Here is a 26,961-nt window from a genome sequence, read left to right as displayed (position 1 = left end):
ATGAAGATCTATATGGGTAAAACACTTGGAGCAGGTAAAAGGAGGAGAAGGTCGCAAAGTCTTACCGCTAGCTTAAACCGGGAATAGGAGTTACTCTAAAGCAAAGAGATGAGGTATGGGTAAAATGGAGTAAACCACCGATGGGTTAGTAGTCTTGAACTTCGGATGGATCGGTACAAAAGGAAAGGGCCGACTATGGTGGAGCGGTAAGGGATTGGAATGGAGATGCTCTAATGGCATTATAATGGCGACTCAACGAGAATGTCGGGTTGCGTACCGGGGAGTTATTGGGAGTTCAGAAAGGGTTAGAAGGTGCGGCAAATATGAGGATTAGTAGAATTCAAGTGCAGTCGGATTCTCTGAGGGCGATGCGGATTTTGGCGAAGGAGGAAGAGGTGCCATGGCACTGCCGGAACATAGCTGCTCATATACAAGCTGAGATTTTGAAGTTCGAGATGGTCACTTTTAAGCATGTTTTTCACGAGGGTAACCAAGTCGCAGATTATCTATCTAAGCTAAGTAGGAACTTTTGTAACGAGTGTGTGTACTTTATACCACCGCTGGATCACAAACTTAATGATTTGATCTTGGCAGATAAGGTAGGGAAGATGTATCTGCGAAGTTTCTTAGTCCCATATATAAAGGTTGGGAAGTCCAAAACCCCCTAGTTATTTAAAAAAAAAAGAAAAGAAAAGAAAATTAGGGGGTAAATGGGTAAAACCATGAAAACCGCAAGTCTTTTCTCTAAACATATTCTTAAACCACTGAATAATTTGCGTACGTGCCATCTTATATTTTGACTAACAAAGATCCAATTTTTTTGGAAACAAGGATAAAATTTTGGGTTTTTTAGGCATACCCCCTTTTATAATTGGGAATTAGACATAACCCCCCACTCTAATTTTCTTTGGACCCTAAACAAAGTAATCACTAAAATAAAACAACTACTAAACTAGAGCTAATTATGCTATAATCATCTTACATTGAATTAATTCACTATTCAATGAAGCCAACTCGGCGTTTGGATATAGATGCTTTCGATCTGGGTACACTATCATCAACCTCGCCAATCTCACCGTCAGTCATCGGAGAAGGTAATCGGGCTTGATCTTGGTAACTCGTATATCTAATGGAAAATACATTAAAATAGTAGCTAATTATGTTTTCTCTAGATTTCGATGGTAAGCATTTGAGTGCCCGGCTCCAGAAATTCTTCTTGATAGACAAGCTATTTGTCTGAAAAAGTTTCTCAAAATCATTTTGCTCTTTGAGTGTCCAGGACTCGGAAACTGCTTCACCCATTTTGTCGAAGCCCCAACTATAAAATGCATCTCCAATTTCTGACCGTATTCGAAGTCTTTCCTCAAAAATGTGAGACTTAATGCATTCTAAGGAATCGGGAAACTCACAGTAGCATATTGAATCTGATCTTCCTTTACCTATGAATTTAGTATCAATAACTATTTTTCCACCTTCAATAGGCCAAATCTTCTCACCTAACCATTTTGAGCTACTCAAAATGTAGTCTTCACCAGGTGGGCCAATACACTCTGGAATATTGGCCTGAAAGTGATCACCGACAGGGATTGGCTGTCTTTCAAGATGGTCACCAATGAAGTTCATTAATCTGACTGACCTTCGAGCTGCCTTCTTGAGGCTTGAAATATTTCTGCTATTACTTGAGTCTGAAATTAGTATTTGTGAAATGTTAGTGCTAGATGTTCTAGTTTCACCCAATTTAGGACTGCTACTTCTCTGCTTTGTGGGAAAATCATATCCCAACTCCAACATTCTGACAGATTCATTTGAGCTCTGTGAGACTAGTTTATCTCGACTCCGTTTCTTAGACCTGTTAGTTGTGTCACTTTCACTAAGGGGCATGGCATCCTTGCCAGTTGAAATATCTGTGCTATCTTTTGAATCTGAAATTAGTATTTGTGAAATACTCTCGTTAGATGAGCCATCTTTACCTGCTTGATTAGCTTGAAATGTAGGACTGATGCTTGTATCATAGCCCAATTCCAACAGTCTGACGGATCCATCCAATCTCTGTGAGACTAGTTTATCACAACTCCATTTGTCAGACCGATTAGTTGAGTCACCATAAGAGTTACTAATGAGCACAGCATCCTTGCTAGTTGAAACATTTGCGGGATTAATTGAGTTGGGAATTAGTTTCTCCGAGATATTCGTGTTAAATGTGCTACCTTCACCCGTTGGAATAGCTTGAAATGTAGGACTGATGTATATTTTCTTTGTCGGAAGATCATATGCTCCAGAGACTGGTCTGTCGCAACTCAATTTGTTAAACTCATTAGTTGAGTCACTGTCAGAGTCACTAATGAGCACAATGTCCTCACTGTCAGAGTCACTAATGAGTACAATGTCTTCGCCAGTTGTAGCACTCGAGTCTATTACATCACCTTGTGAGGAGTCTTGAGTAGATTTCAATGACACGACTGAATTGCATGGATTGTTGGGGATCGTCTTGGAGCTTTGCGTTGTGCCAGTTAGACTGGCTTCTTGCAAAGTTGAAGGATCAACAGAAGTCTTGATAGCTTCTAATCTTTTAAGGTTTTGTTTATTTGGTTTCTTCCGGGGCAAGCAACAAGTAACAGTGGATGTTTCTTGTAGCAAATGATGAAATTTTCTCTTTTTCTGTACAGAGAAACAAAAGTTGTAAGTAATGAGAGAATGTTTTTGAAAGAAGGATTAATTGTGAAAAGAGACAAATGTGTATGGGAAAATTTTATTGGGACTAGTGACAGTGGATTATTTTGGACCTGTACTCTCAATATTTTTATTTTTATTTTTCCTGTCATTTTAAATCGCAATACCCTCCCAGTAAATCAATGATAAAACTATGCCGCCTCAAGTCCAATCTGCCATGTGGCAGCGTCCTTGGACTGGAACCGCCATTGCTAATAGATTACGGCGTTACACTTCCAATGCAAAGCCCTTGATGTAGTTCCACATCAAAGCAAATTGTGATTCCAAATTTGGAATGTAAAGTGGACATAAAAAAGAAAAAAAAACTGAAATGCATAATAGACTTGCGTTGAGTTTTTGAATTTTAAGTGGGAAGTAGACTATGCAAAACACTGACGACCTCTCGCGATGGGCTCAATACATGTTCATGCCATTAGCAAGTAACTTGGGGATATCATCTAGTTTGGGAAGAATGGGCCTTGAAAAGCTTTTTGGGGAAATACATGGGAATAACACTAGGGATTGTGAGGACAAACAAACAAACAAAGGGGTGTGATTTCGACAATGATCAGCCTATTCTGGACAGGGAACATGAAGATGATTATGTTGGCTAAATAGGTGCATCTCTTGCAATGGTATTGTTGCTAGAAGATAGGGTTGATTTTGGGGCCTTTAGGCTGTCATAGGGGTGTAAACTCTCCTTTAAAAGAGTTTTATGGATATGCTAGAGGACTTGGGTGGTGTCTAGTCCGCTTGTGCACTGGTTACTCCGTGTAAGTGAGATTCTCTCCCACACTTCTACACGTGTACCCTTTTTGCAACCAATGAATAAAATTCACTTATCAAAAAAAAAAAAAAAAGTAGACTATGCATTCGCTCCGCAGAGCTACCGACCAAATGATGTAGCCATTTAGCAACACTTGCCTCTAGCTCAAACCATGGCCCAAAATATCGCCGAGATATCCGATATCTCGCCGATATATTTCGGTAAATTGGTACACCGATATCGATATTTTCGACATATATCTAACGAATATTGAACCCCTTTTTCCGAGATATATCGGAATTTCCGATATGAAACTTTATATCGCCGATATAATCGATATTTTCGATATAATCGATATATATATCGGTTGACTTTTTGACTATTTTTAAATATAAATCCCATATTTCCAATATATTTTTGATATTATATGTCCGATATATCTGATATTTTCGATATTTTAAATAGTTTGGACTAGTCACCAAAAAAGCCGATATATCCGATATATCTCGGTTTTTGGGTACACCGATATATTAACCGATATCGAACTTTTGGGCCTTGGCTCAAACTAGATAAGTAACACCAATTCTTTTTCTTAGAATTCAAGTCATAACACCAGAAAAATCAAAGACGCAAACTGAAACCCTTTGAAGGAAACAAAGACGTTGATAAAAGAAGTTGAAGTGATTAAACACGACAGAAACTGAGAGATTCAATAAAAATCAGAGGAAGGAAACACCTTACTTCTAGCTTCTCACTTGTTACTTCTCATTTAGAGACAAACAGAGCGCTAAGGTGCTTTGAATACTTATAGAAAGGTTAAACCTTTTTTCTTTGGTGAAGAAGACACTCAAATGGATGGAAGTTTGGAAAAAAAAATAAATAACGATGTTTTTGGACTTGGAAGCACTATATGCCTGTAGGCCATCTAGAAAGTAGGAGTGAATAGCCAGTGACCTGAACTCACACTTACAACATTCCCAATGCAAACAGTTTTGAGTCAAAATAGCAACTTGTCATCCTTATGAGCCAAAAACAATGGCCTAATGCAAGAGTGACAATGAGGGTAACACTTGCTACTGAGATAGTTACCAATTTGTGATATTTGGACGGAACTTTTTATTCTGTCTCGCGTGTTTTTTTTATTTTTTTTTAGTTTTTTTTTTTATAGATGTTTCATTCCGTCATGTGATTTTTTTTTTGGACAGAATATTTCATTCCGTCCGGTGTTTTTTTTCGATATTTTTTTATTTTTTACATTAAGACGGAATAAAACATTCCGTCTGAATTTTAAAGTCACCTTTGCATTGGACAACCCCTAGTAGTTTCTCACCAAGAAAATAACTATGAGGGGAAATAGTCCTATGTGGTGCTATATGGAGGTAACAAGTTGTTGCTTGTATTGGGAATGCTCTTAGAGACTCATAGTTTACATTTCCAGATTCACTTTTTAGTTTCTTTTTAACATGCACAATCCACTTTAGGGTGGACATGTGGTGTCATGGACTTAAAGGTCTAGATTTTTATGAAAGCTGACCGAAAACCCATAAGAGCAAGTTCAATCTAAAAGGACCTGCCACGTAGGATTTTTTAGGGATTTTACCTTGCCTGACCAAATACGGCAAACCAAAACTTGAATTTCATTCATATTGTTCTTTTGTGTTTGTGTTTTGAAGTGCTAAATGGATATGAATGACACAGTTTGCCGTCCGTCCATTAGTTTGTAACTTAAGTTGAATTTTTTTTTACGGACGACACAATTTATGCCGTTTTGTCAAAATTTAACACACATACGACAGAAACTGTATCGTCCGTCTCCCGAAACTTATTATAGCAGCTACTAGACAAGGTTACAAATTTAGCTAGGTTTATCATACCAGCCAAATTTATGAGCCTTGAGCAGCCCCATTGGAATGACATTTTGGTTTTTGGGGTGTTATATGGCTTTTAGCATCCCATTGGACTTGCTATAATGCATAGTCTATATTGCATTTGAAGCTTTGTGATACAAAGTCTTTTTTGCATTGCAACTTTAGAGGCAAGTCCAAAGGGTATGGGGATATGTTAAAAGGGTGCCACATCAAATATTTGGCACTTTTAGCATGCAAGCCAAATTTGACATGCCAAAAACAACAAAACCATTCTAAGGGGCACATAAGATTTGGCAAAAACATAAAAACAGTTCCAATGGGGGTTCTAGTTTTCAAAGTACTAAATTGTGATAGACGACAGAAATTGTGTTGTCTGTCTCTCGAAACTTATTTTAGCAGCTGCTAGACAAAACCACATATTTAAATAGGTTTACCACACCAGCCAAATTTAGGTGCCTTCTAGCTAAGGGTGGAATTTGAGCCGAGCGGGTCAGGCTCGGCTCGAGCTCGTTCAATTAGTTAAATGAGCCAAGTTTGAACCTATATTATAGATCGTGTAACAAACAAGCTTGATGAAGCTCGGTTTGATTAGCTCAATAGCATCTTCGCAGTGTAAAATAGCTAAGCTACTCAGGCTCGACTCGGTTTGGCTCGTTCATATAATAAATTAGCCGAGCTTTAGCTCATTGATATAATAGACGAGCCGAGCTTGAGCATAGTGAAGCTCAAATTCCACCCCTTCTTCTAGCAACCCTATTGGAATGGTCTTTTGGTGTTTAGGGTGTTCTATGACCTTTAGCATATAGCACTCCTATTGGACTTACTATTATAATGCAAAGTTTTATTTGGATTTGGTGGGATTTAGCCTAGTAAAAGTAGTGATAGTATAGATAATATGTTTCAAAATCTTGTAATATAATACTTTCGACAATAATGGAAAAGAATTGCTTACCCATGGGATGTCGGTGTAGTTAAGAATTAACACCTTCTTTGTTTTGAGAAGACGACCCCATTTTTTCGTAGATAGTTCCAAGTTGCAAGGATCAATGGCAGCATATTTCAAGAGGTACAACATCTCAGAAAATTCATCGGGCTTTTGGCTTGATAAATTCATATCCGCTTTCCTATAATGTTGAGAATTTTGAATATCTGTCAATAAATACACAATATAAAAGTTCTTGAGAAACAATGATATAGGCGGAGTAAAACAAAAATTTAATTAGGATATAAAGATTCACCCAAGAAATATATTGTAATTGCGTTTGGTCGCACATGAGAGAATTTGAATTTTTTTCTTCATGGCGTTGGACATCAACCAACAAAGTTTGTCGTGGAAAAATATTAGATCCATTACCTTGTTTGGTTTTATCGCAAGAAAAATGTTTTCTAAAGATGGTGAGAAAATATACATTTTCTTGAGAATAATCTCATGCTACTTTTAATAAATCAAACACAAGAAAATAGTATTTTCCCAGGAAAATCATAGTGAATCAAACATGCCCTAAATTGTCTATGCAAAAATTTGACCCGTTTTTTATGACCTAACTACAAAATGGGGGTTGGGTTTTAGCTAAAAAGATAGGATTTAGTTCTTGAGTCCGAATTTGTGGACAACACAATTCTATTGGTTAAATCTATTTTCGGACAATTTAACAGTTTTTTTGGGCAATAAAAAAGTTTTTTCGGACAGCTATTCCACCAATCATCTACCAATCAGTAGCTGAGGTCTTATGGACAGCAATTAGTTGCATGCCCACAAATTTATTATGTTAGTTCTTTGGTTTATTGACACTAGGGAAAGTAGATCTCCGACCAACGGATATCTTGATCTATAATTGATATGAAGGAAAACATGTTTGTGAAGGCATTACTAGAGTTTCTCAAATGGTTAGTTTTGGAATTGGGTCTTTGAGGTAGAACAAAAAACCATTGTAGCGACTTGAGAAATATGAGGGCACATGTGAAGCTAAACAAAACAACTTCACACATTTACTTTTGATTATTTTAGCACCCGAAGCAATTGAACTCCTAAAGAAGGTGTATAAAGTAACTCCTAAAGAAGGTGTATAAAGTAATGGACAACAATATGATGACATCGAGTCTAATGAATATGTTTTTAGAAAAGGCTACATATACAACTTGTGGCATACTTGTCCCCTTCCACTTTTGTATATATATATTTTCGTATACAATTAATAAATTAGTATATCGTGAGATGATGTCAAACCGCTATGGCCACCAATGGAGATAATAGATAAGAAATTGAAAACAAGAGAAAAGAGATGATTAAGAGGGCGAAGAAGGGCGAGAAGAAATTAGATATGAATGAGGAGAGAAAATAGGAAGAAAAAGGGGCACGAGAAATTAGACTTTTTTTTCCTGTTAATCAAGCGAAGTAAGTCCTCATGGAGAGAGCAAAAGAAATTGGGTAGGCGAGAGGAAGAGGAGGAAAAAAAAGCAGTCAGACAATGAGACACGAAACATGACAATGTTTTCGTCCCTAACGAAAGAGAACTCGCTACGGTTTGGATAAAATATGTATATGGTTAAAAGTACAGTAAGTTAAAAAGACACAACACAAGATGAAAAGTTGAATCAGTCTTCAACTTCTTATGCCTATTATAAGAACTAAACAATAAAAAAAGGGGGTGGGCTGTTAATCTAACACCCTAAAAGCGTCCAATAAATAATTCAACTCTGACTGACTTGCCTGATTTATCAATTGGTGTATGCTTTGTGATGCTTCCCTCAACCTTCAAAAGTATTCAACGTTCATGCGCCAAGGTTCAAGGGAGTTAGAACTTCAACAGACCGGGGGCCAAATTCTCTATCATCTTTGCTAAACCATGGAGTGTCTCAAAAGTTTAAAGGTGAACCTTTTGTTTATATAGGGAAGGGCTAGTTTGTTTATATAGAGAAGTCGGTTCCTTGAATTCCGTTTCTTTGGTAGACACTACAATAAGGATTCCTTTCTAAACTAAGACTCTCTCTCTCTGTCTTTCTATATTTTTGTGGACTCTTAATATTCCTAATCTATTTTCAGAATATTAAGATTCCTAGCGAAGCTGGATTCTCATCATAGCTAGCTGCCTCACTCTGCCACTTTCCATACCCGTAGATTTATTAATGACCAGGAATGCCAGGATTAGTTGTTTCTCGCAGCGAAGATAAAGGGCTATTTACGAACAGGTTTAAGTAAAAAAGAACTTTAATTACCCAAAAAAGAGAGAAGGGGTCTATGTTTGGTTTTATAATTATGATTGGTACTGCATCAAGCGTCTTCAGATCTAGAAAAGAAAATCAATAGCCGTTGGGGTTGTTTTCTTTATACAAATTTTTTTATTAATTGGCCCAAAAATTTGGTATGTTCAATTAATTGTAGATTAATTGTGAAGCACTGCGAATTGAATTTAATTGGAATTGACTTTAATTGAATCGTAAACGAAAACTGCTTAAAGAAAAGAATTAAAAAATAAATAAATTATGATATGTACCTTGAAATCCTTGATGTCTGGGTATATAATTCCTAAAACTTCGTGTTGATAACGTGTTGCAACTAAAAAATACTGAAAGACAAGATAAAGAAATTTTGAGAAAGTGAAAGTGAGGAGGCAAACCTTTATATAGATTTTTGGTAACTCAAGATATAGAAACAAGACAGTTATAGTGGAACACAATTGTTAAGCATTGAAACCCTAAACTTCTCTACTTGGAGGCCCATGGAAAGTACTAACCCAGTACAAACTAATTAATCTTTAGATATATATTATAGTTATACCCTCTTGGTTCTATTTTTCAAGGCTTCACATAGTCTCCAATTTGTTGTAAACTCTAATACTAATTACGATAAAAAAAAAAAAAAAATCCAAATCTTTAGATATATATTATAGTTATACTCTCACCAATCTATTTTTTGAAGCACTCACATAGACTCCATTTTTTTTTTTCCTAAACTCTATTACTAATTACGAACAAGTAGGATATGAATAAAGAACCAATCCTATCTAGAGTTTCACATAGTCTCCAATTTTTCTTAAACAATATAGCTAATTACGGGAAAAAAAAGAGACAAAAAACTAAATTGCTAAAAACAATAGTTTTAGCCAAAAACAATTTTCTTAAAACTCTTAAGTCACAACGAATAGTTTTCACACTAATCTCATGTGAAGTTTAACATAATAAAATTTCTTTCTAGAAAATAACAATGAAACTATGAAAGGACAAAAGAAAAAATAAATGGAGTTGCTTGAACATTTACTTTATGCATTTGTTAACCACACATGTGAATGAGATGAAAGGAAAAAAAAAATTAAACTAATCATAAAATAAGTAACCGTACGGGTGTACACCCAAAACAAATAAAATTGTATTATATGCACTATATATATGGGCCTAACAAATAAAGTTGGATCAATTTGATGTATTATCCACGATGGGATTTAGACATTTAGTCATAGTTAAGAATTTCAAAAACTACAATTCCAGCAACAATAATTATGACATATTCTAATTAAATTTATGAATTTTATAATTTCCAATTTTAGCGTAATAACGAGATTCAATTAAAGTGGACGTTGACTTAAATAAATTATATAACTATTGATTTAGTTAAAGTGGATGTTGGGATTAAATAAATTATATACCAAACCAAACTAAAACAAATTACATGTGGAAAACTAAATTATACAAAAAATAACATCACAAAATATATAATAGAAAATGAAAAAAGAAAATAACGTCAAACCAATAATGACAAATATTTTAAAATATATATAATACTGTATGAAACTAACTTCAAAGAACAATTAACGAGAAATATAAAACTAGATATAAATGCATTGAACTAACCTCAAATAATATTTAACGGGAAATCAGAAATTGAATGCACATGCAAGTATTAAACTAATCTTAAAAAGTAATTAATGGACAATCAGAATATAGATACAACTGCATTAAACTAACCTCAAAGAATAATTAACGGGAAATCAAAACTTAGATGTAAATACATCGAACTAACATCAAAAAATAATTGTCAGGAAATCAAAAACTGGATGCAAATACATTGAACTAACCCTCAGAGATTAAATTAATGGGAAATCAGAAAATGGATACAACTGTATTGAACTAACGTAAAAAAAATTAACTATAAATTGGAAACAGGATGCAAATGCATGAAACTAATCTTAAAAAATAATTAACGGGAAATCGGAAACCGGATGCAACTACACTGAACTAATTTTAAAAAATAAACTGGATGCAAATGCATTGAACTAACCTCAAGAAATAATTAACGACAAATCAGAAACTGGATATGATGCAAATTCATTGAACTAACCTCAAACAATAATTAAAGGGAAATCAGAAAGTAGATGCAAATGCAACCTCATCAAATAATAAACAAGAAATCGGAAACTGGATGCAAATGTATTAAACTAATCTCAAAGAATGATTAACGGAAATCGGAGGCTGGATGCAAATGCATTGAACCCGACCTCAAAGAACAATTAAGGGTGAAATTGGAAATTGGATGTAAATGCATTGAACTAACTGCAAAGAATAATTAACAAGAAATCGAAATCCTGGATGCAACCGCATTGAACTAGCTAATCTCAAAAATAAATAACATAAAATTAGAAATTGGATGCAAATACATTGAACTAACCTCAAAATATAGTTGTGTTATATGTTGTGGGAATGTCTCGATAAGTATATATAGTTTTGCATTTAAAGCGGTGTTTATCTTATCTTTTTCTTATGATTGGGAGTACCTTGCTATTCGAGTAGCTTCAATATGAACTTCGTCTTATTAGACAATCTTATAAATCTTCAATCAAACTTCTATTATTAAATAACAAAATAAAGTTGAAAGGTTTTATCAATGGCGAGTTATTTTTTTACTAGAGAATGCATTAGGGGGTTTCATGTTATAAGAAATTTGGATGAGTGATCAATACAATATTTGTTATAATAGTTCTATATATAGTTGCATATATTTTTCAGAATAATTAATGTGACAGGACCCGTTTGTAGATAATCTTTGAAGATCCCACATAGTGAGTCAGGTGTAATTTAAAAAATAATTAACGGGAAATCGAGAACTGAATAATCTTTGATGATGTTTGCAAAGACACTCTGAGATGTAAATCAGTAGAAGCAGTAGTAAATCAAGCATAATTTATTTTTATGTCATGTTTGCAAAGACACTACAGATGGATCAGTAGAAAGTTGATATTATACACCACATTGGATAGTTAAAAGGAAATTGAAAATTGGATTCAAATACATTGAACTGAGCTCAAAGAGTAATTAACGGAAAATCGGAAACTTTATGCAAATACAATAAACTAAACTTAAAAAGTAATTAATTAGAAATCGAAAACTGACTGCAACTGCATTAAACTAACGTCAGAGAATAACTAACAAGAAATTATAAATAGGATGCAAATTCTTGAAAAATATTTAACGGGAAATCAGAAACAGTATGTAAAAATGCATCAAACAAATCTCAAGTAATAATTAACACGGAATCGGAAACTGGATGCAAATTCATTGAATTAACCTCAAAAAATAATTAACAGGAAATAAAAAACCGAATGCAACTGCATTAAACTAACCTCATAGAATAATTGGCGGGAAATAAAAAACTAGATACAAATGCATTGAAATAATATCACAGAATAGTTAACGGAAAATCAGAAATCGGGATGAAATTACATCGAACTAACCTTAAAACATAAATAATAAGAAATTATAAACTAGATGCAGATGTATTGAACTAACCTCAAAGAGTTATTAATAAGAAATTGGAAACTAGATGCAAATGTAATAAACTAATCTAAAGACTAATTAACGAATCGAAAAATGGATGCAACTACACTGAACTAACCTCAATGAATAATTAACGGGAAATCATAAATTTGATACAACTGCATTGAACAAATAAACCTCAAAAAACTAATTAACGGGAGATCGAAAACTTGCTGCAAATGCATTGAACTAACCTCAAAGAATAATTAACGGGAAATCGAAAATTGGATGCAACTGCATTGAACTAACCTCAAAGAATAATTAACGGAAAATCGGAAACTGGATGCAACTGCATTAAACTAAAATCATAGATTAACTAATAAGCCGAGAAATCATAAATTGGATACAATATCCTTGATGAATATTTAACGAAAAATCGGGAACTGGATGCAAATGTATTGAAATAACCTCAAAGAATAGTTAATTGGAAATCGGAAACCGGATGTAACTACATCGAACTACCCTCAAAGCATAAATAGCCAGAAATTAGAAGCTAGATGCGAACTAACCTCGAGAAATAATTAATGGGAAATAAACCGGTTTGAGATGTATTGAACTAACCTCAAAGAGTAATTAATGGGAAATTGAAACATGGATGCAAATGCAATGAACTAATCTCAAAGAGTAATTAACAAAACATTGAAAACTAGATGCAATTGCACTGAATTAACCTTAATGAATAATTAACGGGAAATCAGAAACTTGATACAACTACATTGAATTAACCTCAAAGATTGATTAATGAAACAATGAAAACTAGATGCAACTGCACTGAATTAACCTTAATTAATAATTAATGGGAAATAAAAAACTTGATACAATTACATTGAATTAACCTCAAAGAATAATTAATGGGAAATCAGAAACTAGATGCAACTATATTGAACTAGCATCAAAGAATAATTAACGTAAAATCGAAAACTTGATGCAAATGTATTGAACTAACCCTGAAACATAGTTGTATTATATGTAAGGAGAATATAATGTCTCGATAAGTATAGTTTTGCATTTTAAGTAGTGTTTATTACAATTTTTTTATTATGATTGGGAATGTCTTGCTATTCAAGTAGCTTTAATATCATCTTCGTCACATTGGGCATTCTCACAAAATTTCAATAAAACTTCTATTATTAAATAACCTAATAACAAAAATATATCGATGAGTTTTATCAAGGTTTGGTACTTTCTTTTTATAGAGAGTGGCGCAAGAAAATTGAATGAGTGATTAATATAATTTCCATATCTCATAGCTGTGCATAGTTGCTAATATTATTTAGAATAATTTAATATAACGACAGCTGTTCGTAAGACAGGTTCGAAAGCTAGTTCTATATTAAAAATCCACATCTACTATCTATATACTAAAGTAGAGACCTCTAATGGAGGATTTTTTCTCTCCTATGTGGCACTCTAATATGAGAGTTAGTTTTTTTTTCTCTCCTATGTGATACTCTAATATGAAAGATATCGATAGTCTTTTCTAATAGCCTACAATCCCACGTACATAGAATCTCTTTTGATCAAATAAAAAAAATTGTTAAAAAATAGGTGATTTGTAAAAGGTAATTTTCTACTTTAGTGTTCCAATTCTTATATATTTGATCAAATAAAAAAAATTGCTAAAAAAATATGTGGTTTGTAGAAACTAATTCCTTATTACAAATCATACAATTTTAGTGTCTATGATAAAACACCGACTTATTTCGAATATATTCTTAACACGGCCTCAAAATATAGTTAAAAATAATTATACAAAAAATAACATCACAAAATATATAATAGAAAATAAAATAATAAAAAAAAATGGCAAAACAATAATGACAAATATTTTAAAAAATGCATAATACTAAATGAAACTAACGTCAAAAAATAATTAATGGTGAACCAAAAACTGGATGCAAATGCATCGAATTAACGTCAAAAAATAATTAATGGTGAACCGAAAACTGGATACAAATGCATCGAACTAACCTCAAATAATATTTAACGGGAAATTGAAAACTGGATGCAAATGCAAGCATTAAACTAATCTTAAAAAGTATTTAATAGAAAATTGGAATATGGATACAACTATATTAAACTAACCTCAAAGAATAATTAACGAAAAATCAAAACTTGGATGCAAATATATCAAACTAACATAAAAAAATAATTTTCGGAAAATCGGAAACTGGATGCAAATGCATTGAGCTAACCCTCAAAGATTAAATTAATGGGAAATCGGAAACTAGATGCAACTGCATTGAACTAACCTCAAAGAAAAATTAATTATAAATTGGAAATATGATGCAAATGCGTGGAACTAATCTTAAAAAATAATTAATGGGAAATCGGAAACCGAATGCAACTGCATTGAACTAATCTCAAAAAATAAACTAGATGCAAATGCATTGAACTAACCTCAAGAAATAATTAATGGGAAATCGGAAACTGGATGCAAATTCATTGAACTAACCTCAAACAATAATTAACGGAAAATCGGAAACTAGATGCAAATGTAACTTTATCAAATAATAAACGAAAAGTCGGAAAGTGGATGCAAATGCATTAAACTAATCTCATAGAATAATTAACGGGAAATCAGAAACTAGATGCAAATGCATTGAAATGACCAAAAAGAACAATTAATAGGAAATTAGAAATTGGATGCAAATGTATTGAACTAACCAAAAAGAATAATTAACGAGAAATCAGAAACTGGATGAAACTGCATTGAATTGATCTCAAAAAATAAATAACGGGAATTGGAAATTGGATATAACTGCATTGAATTAACCTCAAAATATAAATAACGGAAAATCAGAAACTGAATGCAAATGCATTGAACTAACCTTAAAATATAGTTGGGTTATATATTGTGGGAATGTCTCGATAAGTATAGTTTTGCATTTAAAATAGTGTTTATCTTATCTATTTTCGTATGATTGGGAACTCCTTCACTACACCATAATAGGATATTTGCAACACGCACATTTTTTGCTTTGCAACGGTTATTTACCGTTAGCAAGTTACCAACGCTACTTAAGCGTTGGCAATATTGTAAAGCGTTGGTTTATTTAAGTGAATTTCAGGAATTAATTGTTAACACTTAAAAAGCGTTTGTGAAGTGTTACAAATTAAAAACTTAAAACATAATTTTATTTTTCTCCTCCTGTCTCTCTCTCTCTCAGCCTCTACACTCTCCGGCCTCCTCCCCTCTCTCTCTCTCTCACAACCGCTACACTCTTTCGTCGCTTTCCCTCTCTATTCAATTCAAGAAGCTCAAGGCTCAATACCTTCTTCGACGCATTTCAAAATCCCTAAAATTGAAATTCTTTTTCCTCAAAATCATCATCTTGATCGGATCGGTTTATATCATCATCTCATTACCCCATTATTAAGTGTAGCCAACAATCTAACAAACACAAAATATGCTACCTTTCCAAGAGTTTGTGGGCAGCTAGATGAAATTCAGCAATTTTTATTGACTATCAGTTCACGGAGGTAAGTTTCTTTGGCATTCCTATAATCCTATATGTTTGTCTTCATACAATTTAGTTCCCGACTTTAGTGACTTTTGTTTTCTCTGTTGGTTTCCAGCTTTCCCCAATTAATACTACAAGAGAGGGATTACAAGGAACTTATAGTCACCTCAAATCCGTCACATTGTGTGTCAACTCCGAAGACTCCAAACAAATTCTTGCTGTTCTTTGCCTATGTAGAAGTTTAACACCATATCTGAAGGAATTAGATATTTTTGTGAGTATTTTGTAGTATGTTCTTTTGTGTAATAACTTAAAGTTTGACTAGCAATAGGTGCAAAGTTTAGTTATTTGTTCACATACTTTCACTTGCGTTTTCAGGCCACTCATAATAGAAAGAATGCTCTTTTTTGTACAAAGAAGCCTTTTGGAAAGAGCTCACAGAGAAGCGGAAAATATCTTTACTCCTTTGAAATTTGTGAGAGCTAGATTTAAAGGGAGCTAGATTTTGCAGTTTATTTTACGACTTGTGTTTGTACTTTCAATTTAGCTACTTATAATCTTTTTTTTTATTACATTTTGGATTTGGAGGTTGTCATTTGTCGGGGGAGTTTTAGTGAGGCACATAGATTGTTTTGAGTCATGTATCTTACTTTCTGCTAGTATTGTTTTTATATTTCTTGGAGCTACTTCTTTGAGGGATTATTTTAGACATTTAAGGGAGATTGGTGGTGGTGGTGGTAGGGATGTTGAGAGAGATGACGGTGCTTTCGTCTTTGCTAGAAGACCCACTGTTGTGGCAAATAGAATGGATGACGTTGAGAATGTTGGTGGTGGTCAAGGTATTGTTGGGGGGGGTGAAATGATTAGAAGAAATGCAGAGAATGTCATTTGCCCAGTGGAAATGCAAGCAAAGACGTCTTGAGGCACAAGTTGAACAGATGTTTGATGGTTTGGATGATGTTGATGGTGCTGAAGATGGTGCTGAAGATGTGCCCTTTGATGAGCTTGTTGGTATGCAAGGGCGTGTATTTCATTTGGTGGAAAATGCATTCACTGTGAGTCTCTCTTTTTTTTTTTTTTTTTTTTTTGGTTTGGTTTAGTGAAATATCTTATTGTCTTTTTTGTTTTTTTGTTTTTTGTTAATTTTGTTTAGGCTTCTCTCATTAACTTGTGCCCCTATCCAGTTTTTTGTTGTAGATTTTCTTTGAATATTTGGAAATATATTGGTTTCTCATTAACTTAAAATGCAGTTCTAGAATAAGTCTAATCATGCAAGTTTTGGAATGATCCCATTGGAAGACACACGAATTTTGTTATAATGTCGAAAGTGTTGGTGCATGTGTTTGAGCAGTGGAAATATTTTTGTTTTTGTATGTTCTTGGATAAGCTTTAAGCTTTCCTTCTTCCTTGAAATGAGATGGTATCGAACTTTCTCACATGCCTTGCTAGATTGTTGGCTACACTTAATGGAGTTTCCAAATGAAACACTCACCACTTCCGTCCCCATCTCCCTCACTTTCCTTTTGCCCTAGCCACCCCTATCTTTCTCTGACCCACACACACTCTCTTTGGGAGAAACCACTTGGTGAATTGTAGCACCTTTCACCATAATTTTCCATGACAGTTGTAGACTTTTACCAGGTAGCACACAACACATATATTGAATATAATTCCGCAGTGCACATTTTTTAACTCTCTCGCTTTCACTCATTATATTCTATTTATTTTGTTTATTAACTATTGTTTCGTGCTGAACTAATAAGTAGTTGAAACTAGAAAGGAGTTGACTCTTCGCAACTGGCTAAAGTATGATAATCAGTTTTCCAAACCATACTACTGGAGTTTTATTGATGCGCTTACTAAAAGGAATTGTGCTTGATTATGTGTTCAGGTATCTCTAAGATTTGTTTATTTGGGTATTGGATCTGCAGCCGCAACATTCTATACCTACTCTATCTATGTAAAGAGTTTGCCCTTAAATGCTTCAGTCTCAGAAGTCGAGGAAGAGTTCAAAACTTTTGGGAAAATCAGACCAAATGGTATACAAGTCAGAAGTACTAATATATACTCTCCTCATTCCTTAATTAACATTTGTCAAACATATCATGGGTTGCAATTTTTTTTTAATGTGGTTTTTGGTTCTCTATTGGTTGTTACTTTCAGCAAGGAGGGGGATTCTGTTTCGGATTTGTTGAGTTTGAGTCATTGGAGTCCGTGAAAAGTGCACTAAAGGTAACTTTATTGATTTCGATAACTTTGATTTAGAAACCTATCCATCTTGTTCAAGTTATGAAATTTTTATATGGTCTCATTTTCGAGTTCTGAGACATAAGTTTCAGCAGAGGTTAGAGTTCTCTTCTTTTTTAGCTTTCAATGACGTCTTTGGATTGCCTTGTTGCAGGTTGTTGAGACATTACTTTCTACTACCGTTAATTGATCAAATGGTCGTGGGCCTATTGCAGGTAGTTGGGGAGTGTCTAGAGAGATGGTTATAGCTAATACATGGTATTATCTAACTCGGAAATCTAATGTCGCAGATGTTTATTGAGGAAGTCATGGAACTTGTTGAACTGAAATCACTTTCGGGGAGCACTAGTAGGGTTGCACGGAGTGAATGGGCTCTCACCGCGAAAAGTGCAAGCGCTCACTATTGCAGTTGAGCTGGTTGCCAATCCCTCCATAATTTTCATGGATGAACCAACCTCTGGACTTGATGCGGGCATTGCGCTATTGTGATGAGGACCGTGAGGAACACAGTGGACACAGGGAAGAAGCGTGGTGTGCACCATTCACCACCCTAGCATTGACATTTTGAGGCGTTTGATGAGGTATGAGATTGTCAATGACAGCAGCAGTGTCGATTACATTTTGACGATATAGGGTGGGGTTCCAAGGACTCAAAAGATTGACATACATATACTAGTTATTATTGACAAATTTGACACACCAAGACAATTGTCACGGAGTTCCCGGATCCCGACCGCATTACGAGGGTTGAGTCACAGACATATATATCTGTACAACTAAAGGTGGGTAAGTATTAAGTCTTTCTACATGCTTGCAGCTCTTCCTAATGAAACGAGGAGGAGAAGAAATATATGTTGGACCATTGGGGCGCAATTCTTGCCATCTAATTAAGTACTTTGAGGTGAGGACACATGGAACTTGCCTGTTGAGTTCTTGGTTTTATCACTCGTGACTTCATCTTTATCTTGAACAACTTGATTTTATTTTTCAAGAGTGTTAATGGAGTCCCAAAGATACGAGATGGATACAATCCGACAACATGGATGTTGGAGGTGACAACTGCTGCACAGGAGGAGACTATTGGAGCAAAGATATTGGTGTTAGCTGGAAAGGCATAGCATGAGGAAATTGGTGATGGAGCTAATCTAACGATATCATTTTCTGGGGAACTTTTATAAAATGCTGAGGAGCTTATCAGGTCGGGATTGCACCCGAGTGAAATTATTAGTGGATACAGTAAAGCTATTGCTAAGGTTTGTATTTATATTTGGAAAGAACTCATCTTGATAAAGTGTATGAATTGAAACTTTTTTGTATATTTATTTTTCAGGCAATTGAACTTTTAGATGAGTTGGTAGAGGAAGGTTCAGAGATTATGGATGTAAGGAACAAGGATGAAGTTGTTCTCCGCATGAAAGTTGTTGTTGCTAGTAAACAATATGGCCAAGAAGATATTTTGTGCCCTATAATTGCAGATGTAAGTATGGTCATTATTTGTTGACCATCAGTACTAGTATCATAATTGTTATTATTATAACTAATTACTGTTTTTAAGGTTTTGTTCCAATTCGGAAGTTTACTTTGCAGACTTGTAAAGTTGTAATTTTGGCCTTGATTAAGCTTACACATAAAGCAATGTGGCTACAAAATATGAGAAATTAATTTTTTTTTTATTAGCAACCCATCAGCAACGGTTTATAACAGTTACAAATGATTTTTAAATTATTTTTTTTAAATTAACAAACAACTTTGCAACGGTTAAGAACCGTTGGTAATATTTTTAACATATTACTAACGCTTATTGACCGTTGGAAATTTCTGTTTGCAACGCTTATTAACCGTTGCAAATATTCCCAACGCTTTACCCACGCCATATTTGCAACGCTTAAAAAGCGTTGCGAAAATTATTAGCAACGGTTTTTTGCCGTTGCAAATAGCCAGTTATGGTGTAGTGCTTGCTATTCAAGTAGCTTCAATATATATGAACTTCACCTTATTAGGCAATCTCACAAAACTTCAATCAAACTTTTTTCATTAAACAACAAAATGAAATTGAAGGGTTTTATCAAAGGTGAGTTCTTTTTTTTAATGGAGAGTGAGGTTTTCACATTATAAGAAATTGTTGAGTGATCAATATAATATTAATATATAATAGTTTTGCATATTTACAAATATTTTTAGAATAATTAATATAACAACACCCGTTCGTAGATAATCTTTGAAGATTCCACATATTGAGTCATGCATAATTTAAAGAATAATTAATGGAAAATCGGGAACTAAATAATCTTCGATGATCCCACATAGTAAATCAAGCATAATTTACTTTTTATGTCATGTTTGCAAGGACACTACAGATGGATTAGTAGAAGTTGGTATTACACACCACATTGGATAATTAAAAGGAAATCGGAAACTGTATTCAAATACATAATTGAGCTCAAAGAGTAATTAACTGGAAATCGGAAACTTTATGCAAATGCAATAAACTAAACTCAAAAAGTAATTAACTAGAAATCTGAAACTGGATGCAATTGCATTAAACTAACGTCAGATAATAATTAACGGGAAATTAGAAATTGGATGCAAATCCTTGAAAAATATTTAACGGGAAATAAAAAACGGTATGCAAATACATCAAACAAACCTCAGATAATAATTAATGGGAAACCGAAAACTGGATGCAAATGCATTGAACTAAACTCAAAAAATAATTAACAGAAAATCAAAAATCGAATGCAACTGCATTGAACTAACGTCGTAGAATAATTGGTGGGAAATCGGAAACTAAATGCAAATGCATTGAAATAATCTCAAAGAATAATTAACAGGAAATCAGAAACCGAATATAATTGCATCAAACTAACCTCAAAGCATAAATAATTAGAAACTAGATGCAGATGTATTGAACTAACCTTAAAGAGTTATTAACGGGAAATCGAAAACTAGATCCAAATGCAATGAACTAATCTCAAAGACTAATTAACGAAACATTGAAAAATAGATGAAACTGCATTGAACTAACCTAAATAAATAATTAACGGGAAATTATAAATTTGATATAGCTGCATTGAACTAACCTCAAAAAATAATTAACGGGAAATCGGAAACTTGATGCAAATGCATTGAACTAACCTCAAAGAACAATTAACATAAAATTGGAAATTGGAAGAAACTGCATTGAACTAACCTCAAAAAATAATTAACGGAAAACCAAAAACAGGATGCAACTGCATTAAATTAAAATCATAGATTAACTAACGGAAAATCATAAATTGGATGCAAATGCATTGAAATAACCTCAAAAAGTAGTTAACTGGAAATCGAAAGTCGGATGTAACTGCATCACACTGACCTCAAAACATAAATGTTAGTTTTTTAGCCTTCTCACATGAGTAATTATGAGTAATTAGGAACCCAAAATGAAAGTGAGTTTATAAAAACAGACTCTTACATGTATGCAAACTGTATAGAAATTGTAAACTATCGAACTAACCTAGAAAAACAATTAACGGAAAATCAGAAACTGGATGCAGATGTATAGAACTAACCTTAAAGAGTAATTAACGAGAGATTGGAACATGGATGCAAATGCAATGAACTAATATCAAATACTAATTAATGAAACATTGAAAACTGGATGCAACTGTACTGAATTAACTTTAATGAATAACTAATGAGAAATCATAAAGTGGATGCAATTGCACTGAACTAACCTCAAATAATAATTAACGGGAAATCGGAAATTTGATGCAACTGCATTGAACTAACCTCAAAGAATAATTAATGAGAAATTAGAAACTGGATGCAACGTACTACATTAAACTAACCTAAAAAAATAATTAAAGAGAAATAAAAAACCTGATGCAAATGCTTTGAACTAATAACCCTAAAACATATTTGTATTATATGTAGGGGGAATATATGTCTTAACAAATATAGTTTTGCATTTTAAGTAGTGTTTATCATAATTCTTTTATTGTGATTAGAAATGTCTTGCTATTCAAGTAGCTTCAATATTATCTTCACCACATTGGACATTCTCACAAAACTTCAATCAAATTTCTATTGTTAAACTTAACAATAAAAAGAAGTCGATGAGTTTTATCAAGGTTTGATGCTTCCTTTTTTATAGAAAGTGGTGCAAGACATTTAAATGAGTAATTAATATAATTTTTATATCTCATAGCTATGCATAGTTGCTAATATTTTTTAGAATAATTTAATATAATGGCACCCGTTCGTAGGACACGTTCATGTGATAAGTTTTTTCAAGTGGGAGTAGTGTATTCTTTAAGGATATGGAAACAATCAATCTGTTTTAGTTATTTGTACACATTATTACGTAAGCCGAGAGGTGATGATTTACCTCTAAATCACAATAAATCTAATAAAACTATTATACAAGCTAGATCGAGTTTAAGATAATTCTATTTGAAAATTACGAATTAATATCCTAAACCACAAAGTGAAGAGGCTATCTCAATTTGATCCCTTAGTTTCCAAGTACTGATGCACTATAATTGCTGCTTATTAACGTATTTTGATTTATTTTTAATAAAAATATATTCTGATTCGAAAATTTATCGCTAAATCACCATAAATCTAAGAAAACTATTATACAAGCAAGATCAAGTTTAAGATAATTCTATTTAAAAATTACGGATTAATATCCTAAACCACAAAGTGAAGATGCTCTCTCAATTTGATCCCTTAGTTTCCAAGTACTTATGCACCATAATCGCTGCTCATTAACGTATTTCGGTTTATTTTCAATAAAAATATATTCTGATTCGAAAATTTGCCGCTAAATCACCATAAATCTAAGAAAACTATTATACAAGCTAGATCGAGTTTAAGATAATTATATTTGAAAATTATGGATTAATATCCTAAACCACAAAGTGAAGAGGCTATCTCAATTTGATCCCTCAGTTCCCAAGTACTTATGCACCATAATCACTACTCATTAACGTATTTCGGTTTACTTTTGATAAAAATATATTCTGATTCGAAAATTTGTATGAGACATTTTGTAAAGCCTTTTCAGCACACAAAATATTTAATAGATCCCGTGCGTATGCCCGCGTCCAAAATCTAGTTATCTCCTATTAAGACGGTAAAATCTCTCGTATTGAAAAAGAAAAATTCTAGCACTTCTATAGTTAAACGGGAATCCTTCTCCTTCCAAAACTAGAATCACACTTTTAAATGAAGCCAACTAATAAAACATTATCCATCCCCCTAATAAAAAAATGGGGTTTTAAAGTTCAATTAAAACAAGTTTTTTATGTAAAAAAATCCAATCAAAGTCTAAGAAATAGACCAAATAAGTCTAATTCGGATTGGCAGTCCAGTTTGACACATTATGACAAAATGATCATAACTTTCTCCAGAAACCGTGTGAACCATAAATTAGGTTGGAAACTAGACTTTATGAGTTTTCTAGTGGTGTGTTATGTATTGAGAAACATCTTGTGTAGGTTCAGATTTAACTATGAACCTAGGTGAAAACCAAGATCAATTTTAATGCTTGTCTCTTCATATTTGAAGTTTGTATTTAGTTAGAAATTCTCCAAGACTTGTAATGGAAAGGGAGATGTATTTTTAATAAAGTTATAATAATTTTATTGAGAAGAAGGAGAGACAACTCTTATCTCTTTAGTAGATTCCATAGAGTGGCAATTTCTAGTAACGCAACTCTTATCTCTATGGTGGATTTCCATAGGGCAGTGAGCCGAGTTATTTGTTTTCTTTTAAGTTTGTTCTTGTGTTTACTCCCCTATGGTGGATTCAAACAATGTTAGTTGGGATCAAGAGCTTGCGGTCGATCTTGGTTAGTCTTGTTGCAATTATTTTCCCAATTGAACTCATTTTCATCATTTAAACTCATTATCATATTGCATTAGTTTTGAGGTTTAAAAAGAAAATGAAAAAAAATGCATAGATGGGTAACGAACTATACACGAAATCAAATATTGACGTATAAAATTTTTTTTGAGCAAATTTGGATAACGAAGTGTACCATAAACTGTGTAAATTGTAAATTGGGTTGAAAACTAGACTTCATGAGCTTTCTATTGGTGTATGTTTGTTATGTATTGAAGAACCTCATGTGAAGGTTCAATTTTGACTGTGAACCTAGGTGAAAATCGGGATCAATTTTAATGTTTGTCTTTTCATATGCAATTCGAAGTTTGTATTTAGATATGAATTCTCAAAGACTTGTAATGGAAAAGGAGATGTATTTTGAATGAAGTCATAGTAATTTTATTGAGAAGAAGCTAGGAGTTCTTCTTAGTGAGACAACTTTTATCTCTTTGATGAATTCTATCAAGTGGCGAGTTCTAGTAACACAAGTACATACACAACTCTTATCCTTGTACCTATTTACAATTAAGTTACAACCTCCACACTATTAACCTCTTCCAAACCCCAAAACAAACAAACCTATGTACATCCAAAGTAAAAGAGCTTAACTAACACAGCGGGAGCAACCAAAATAGTTTTTGTTTGTTTTTATTTTTTGCTTTTGTTTATTTTTTGTTTTCATATTTAATTTTAATTATTATTATTTTTTTTAGTCAAGTGGATTTTTTTTTGATAATGAGTTTTACAAATAATTAAGATAAGCTGCGCCGCAAGTATTTTATGAATGACAAATCCTAAACACCTAAATACATACTCGTTAGAACTAGTTGTCATTACGTTTTGTTATTGCCCATAACTTTTTGCAATCTTTTAATTAAGGAGCTTAACCGACTGTTGTGCCAATCAGAAATCGAAAGTGTCAAAACTAAATGGAATAAAACAATGTTGGTTAGCCCTACAAACTAGCTAGCTTTCTCGTGTTTCTCCATCTTCCCTGTTGCATGGCTTTATTAGCTGTTTCTCCCACCTCAAAGTCCTCATTCTCAAGCCCTACCAAAAAAGAGGCTCCAATTACATCAACACATCCCCTCAGACCAATTGTAGATCAAGACATCCGCAGGCCGAAGTGTCGATCTGCTCTCATTCGGATCAATGAGGAAAAATTGACGGGAGCCGACCTTCTTCACTTGTACCCCAAGCCAATCCTCCAAAAAGCATCACATAAAATATCTCTAACATAATCATGTCAGTATTTGAAACTTGGAAATTATCTATATAATATGCTGCATGGTTGCCAAAAGCATCCAATCTACTCTTTTTGCATACAAAGCAGAGGCCACCATCAGAGTACAAAGGGATCATGAGACGGTACCAGAAAATAACACTATACTAGCTCCACCGGCAACATATGTTGTCCAAGTCCCTCCATCGAAATAGCAAGTAGAATTTTTTTTGCATGTTCTGACTACAAACATCTAATGATTGCTTTTTGATGAGCAGATAACCCAAACTCCCTCTCAAGCCCCAGAGATTTTTTTAAGGGTAATAGTATTAGATAGTGAACAAAGAAATACAGTTTACATTTTGTGAGTCCTAAGTAGACCACTCCAACATACATGTTTTAATTCATAAATAAATTTGAAATAAGTAGAGTGTTGATTCTCTACCCTATAAACAAAACTAGGTCTATTCTCCCTAGTCACACATACCATATATCTAGAAAGTCAAATAGTGGAAACAAACCCTTAATAAGATCTGTCTTGCATAAACCCAAATGATCACACCCTAATAAACTGGAAAAAGGTGACAAACCCTTGATGTTGTGAGAGCTTTTCATAACTTGTTTGTTCTAATAATTGTGTGGGGAAACTTTTTTGAAGTGGCCGGGGAGAGTGGATGAGTTTGGGTATGATTATTGATTACAATACATGTACATGTGAGGGAAAAGTTCTCTCGAAAGTTGACTAACCCAGATGGATGATCTTAACACACCTTAAACTGTCATTAATCGTGCTTACACGACCAAGTTTCTGAAACACCAAGTGCCTCACGCCCTCACCTAGCCTGCACCTAAACAATTTGTTAACTAATGTAATGTTAGTGCTAGAGATATGTAACTTGAGTAGTCTGTAGATGTATGTTGTAAGAAGTGACATAACATTTAAGTATGACAGTTATAGTGTCATATCTACCTGTAAGTTGTACCCAATATATAAGGGATTATTGAGAGTGAATAGGAGAAAGAGAGAGTCTTTTTAGAGTGGTAATCCATCTCCTTGTCTTTACCATTAACCCAACATAATTGGTGTCATAGCTAAGATCAAAGGGAGATTAAAAATCAAAGTGAGGTAGTGAAGAAAAGAAAGAAGAAAGCTGAAATTTCTGAAAATCAGCAAGGAGAAAGTAGATTTGGAAATTTTAAGAAGAAAGGTGAAAGTTTTGTGAGAGATTCTTAATGGTGAGCTCAAATAACTCAAGTTTGAACATCCAACAACCTTCTATTCCATTATTTGAAGGTGATAACTATGATTTTTGGTGTATAAAGATGAGATGAACTTTATTCATTTCTCAAGATATTTGGGATTTGGTAGAAAATGGGTATGTAGAAAAAGATTTAAAGAAGAAGGATGCTAAATCTCTTCTCTTTATTCAACAAGGTGTAGGAGACACCATCTTTCCAAGGATCATGGGAGCAACAAAATCCAAAGATGCATGGAGTATTATTCAACAAGAGTTTCAAGGAAACACCAAGGTGAAAACCATCAAACTTCAAACTTTAAGAAGAGAGTTTGAAAATATGAATATGAAAGAAAATGAATCCTTGAATGAGTATTCCTCTAGATTTACTGAACTTGTGAACTAAATAAAAGTTTATGGTGAAGAAGTTAGTGATAGAAAAGTTATGCAAAAGATTTTGATGACTTTACCTCTAGAGTTTGATCCTATTGTAGCTGTAATTGAGGAAACAAAAGACATTTCTGAGTTAGGTTTACAAGAATTGTTAGGCTCTTTGAAATCATTTGAACAAAGACTTATGAGACACTCTGAAAAATCAGTTGAGAGTGCATTTTAGTCCAAACTGAATTTCAGTTCAAGGTACGATGAAAGGAGACCGTTTAGAAGTGAAAACAAGCCGTAATTATCAAGAGGTGGTGGTAAGCATTGGATAAGAAGAAGTATAGGTCGAGGTTGAGGAAGATTTGATCATGAAAGAAGGTCTAGAAGTGAA

At 33.6% G+C, this 26,961-nt stretch overlaps 2 protein-coding genes across 5 annotated transcripts; one reads left to right on the top strand and one right to left on the bottom strand.

The window, feature by feature from the left end:
- Positions 1-975: 975 nt before the first annotated feature.
- Positions 976-6,457, bottom strand: LOC147492577 (uncharacterized). The gene is made up of 2 exons (XM_086565602.1): positions 6,296-6,457; positions 976-2,658 (listed from the first exon to the last, which is right to left on the bottom strand). The coding sequence occupies exons 1-2, from the start codon at positions 6,455-6,457 to the stop codon at positions 997-999; spliced, it is 1,824 nt and encodes a 607-aa protein (XP_086421728.1). The 3' UTR covers positions 976-996.
- Positions 6,458-16,533: 10,076 nt separating this feature from the next.
- On the top strand, positions 16,534-19,432 carry LOC147492576 (uncharacterized). 4 transcript variants are annotated; one of them, XM_086565603.1, is made up of 7 exons: positions 16,534-16,669; positions 17,506-17,653; positions 17,782-17,846; positions 18,152-18,442; positions 18,679-18,762; positions 18,854-19,114; positions 19,192-19,432. In XM_086565603.1, exons 1-4 carry the CDS (start codon positions 16,553-16,555, stop codon positions 18,272-18,274), a joined length of 453 nt encoding a protein of 150 aa, XP_086421729.1. In that variant the 5' UTR covers positions 16,534-16,552; the 3' UTR covers positions 18,275-18,442; positions 18,679-18,762; positions 18,854-19,114; positions 19,192-19,432. The 4 variants fall into 4 exon arrangements, with proteins under 4 accessions (XP_086421729.1, XP_086421730.1, XP_086421732.1 ...); XM_086565604.1 differs by having other exon boundaries at positions 18,016-18,442; XM_086565606.1 differs by having other exon boundaries at positions 17,506-17,668; positions 17,778-17,846.
- The last annotated feature ends 7,529 nt before the right edge of the window (positions 19,433-26,961 follow it).

This window comes from Coptis chinensis, chromosome 6 (genome assembly GCF_015680905.1).
Source record: "Coptis chinensis isolate HL-2020 chromosome 6, ASM1568090v1, whole genome shotgun sequence".
Lineage (NCBI taxonomy): Eukaryota > Viridiplantae > Streptophyta > Magnoliopsida > Ranunculales > Ranunculaceae > Coptis > Coptis chinensis.
This window is presented reverse-complemented; position numbering and strand designations above follow the sequence as displayed.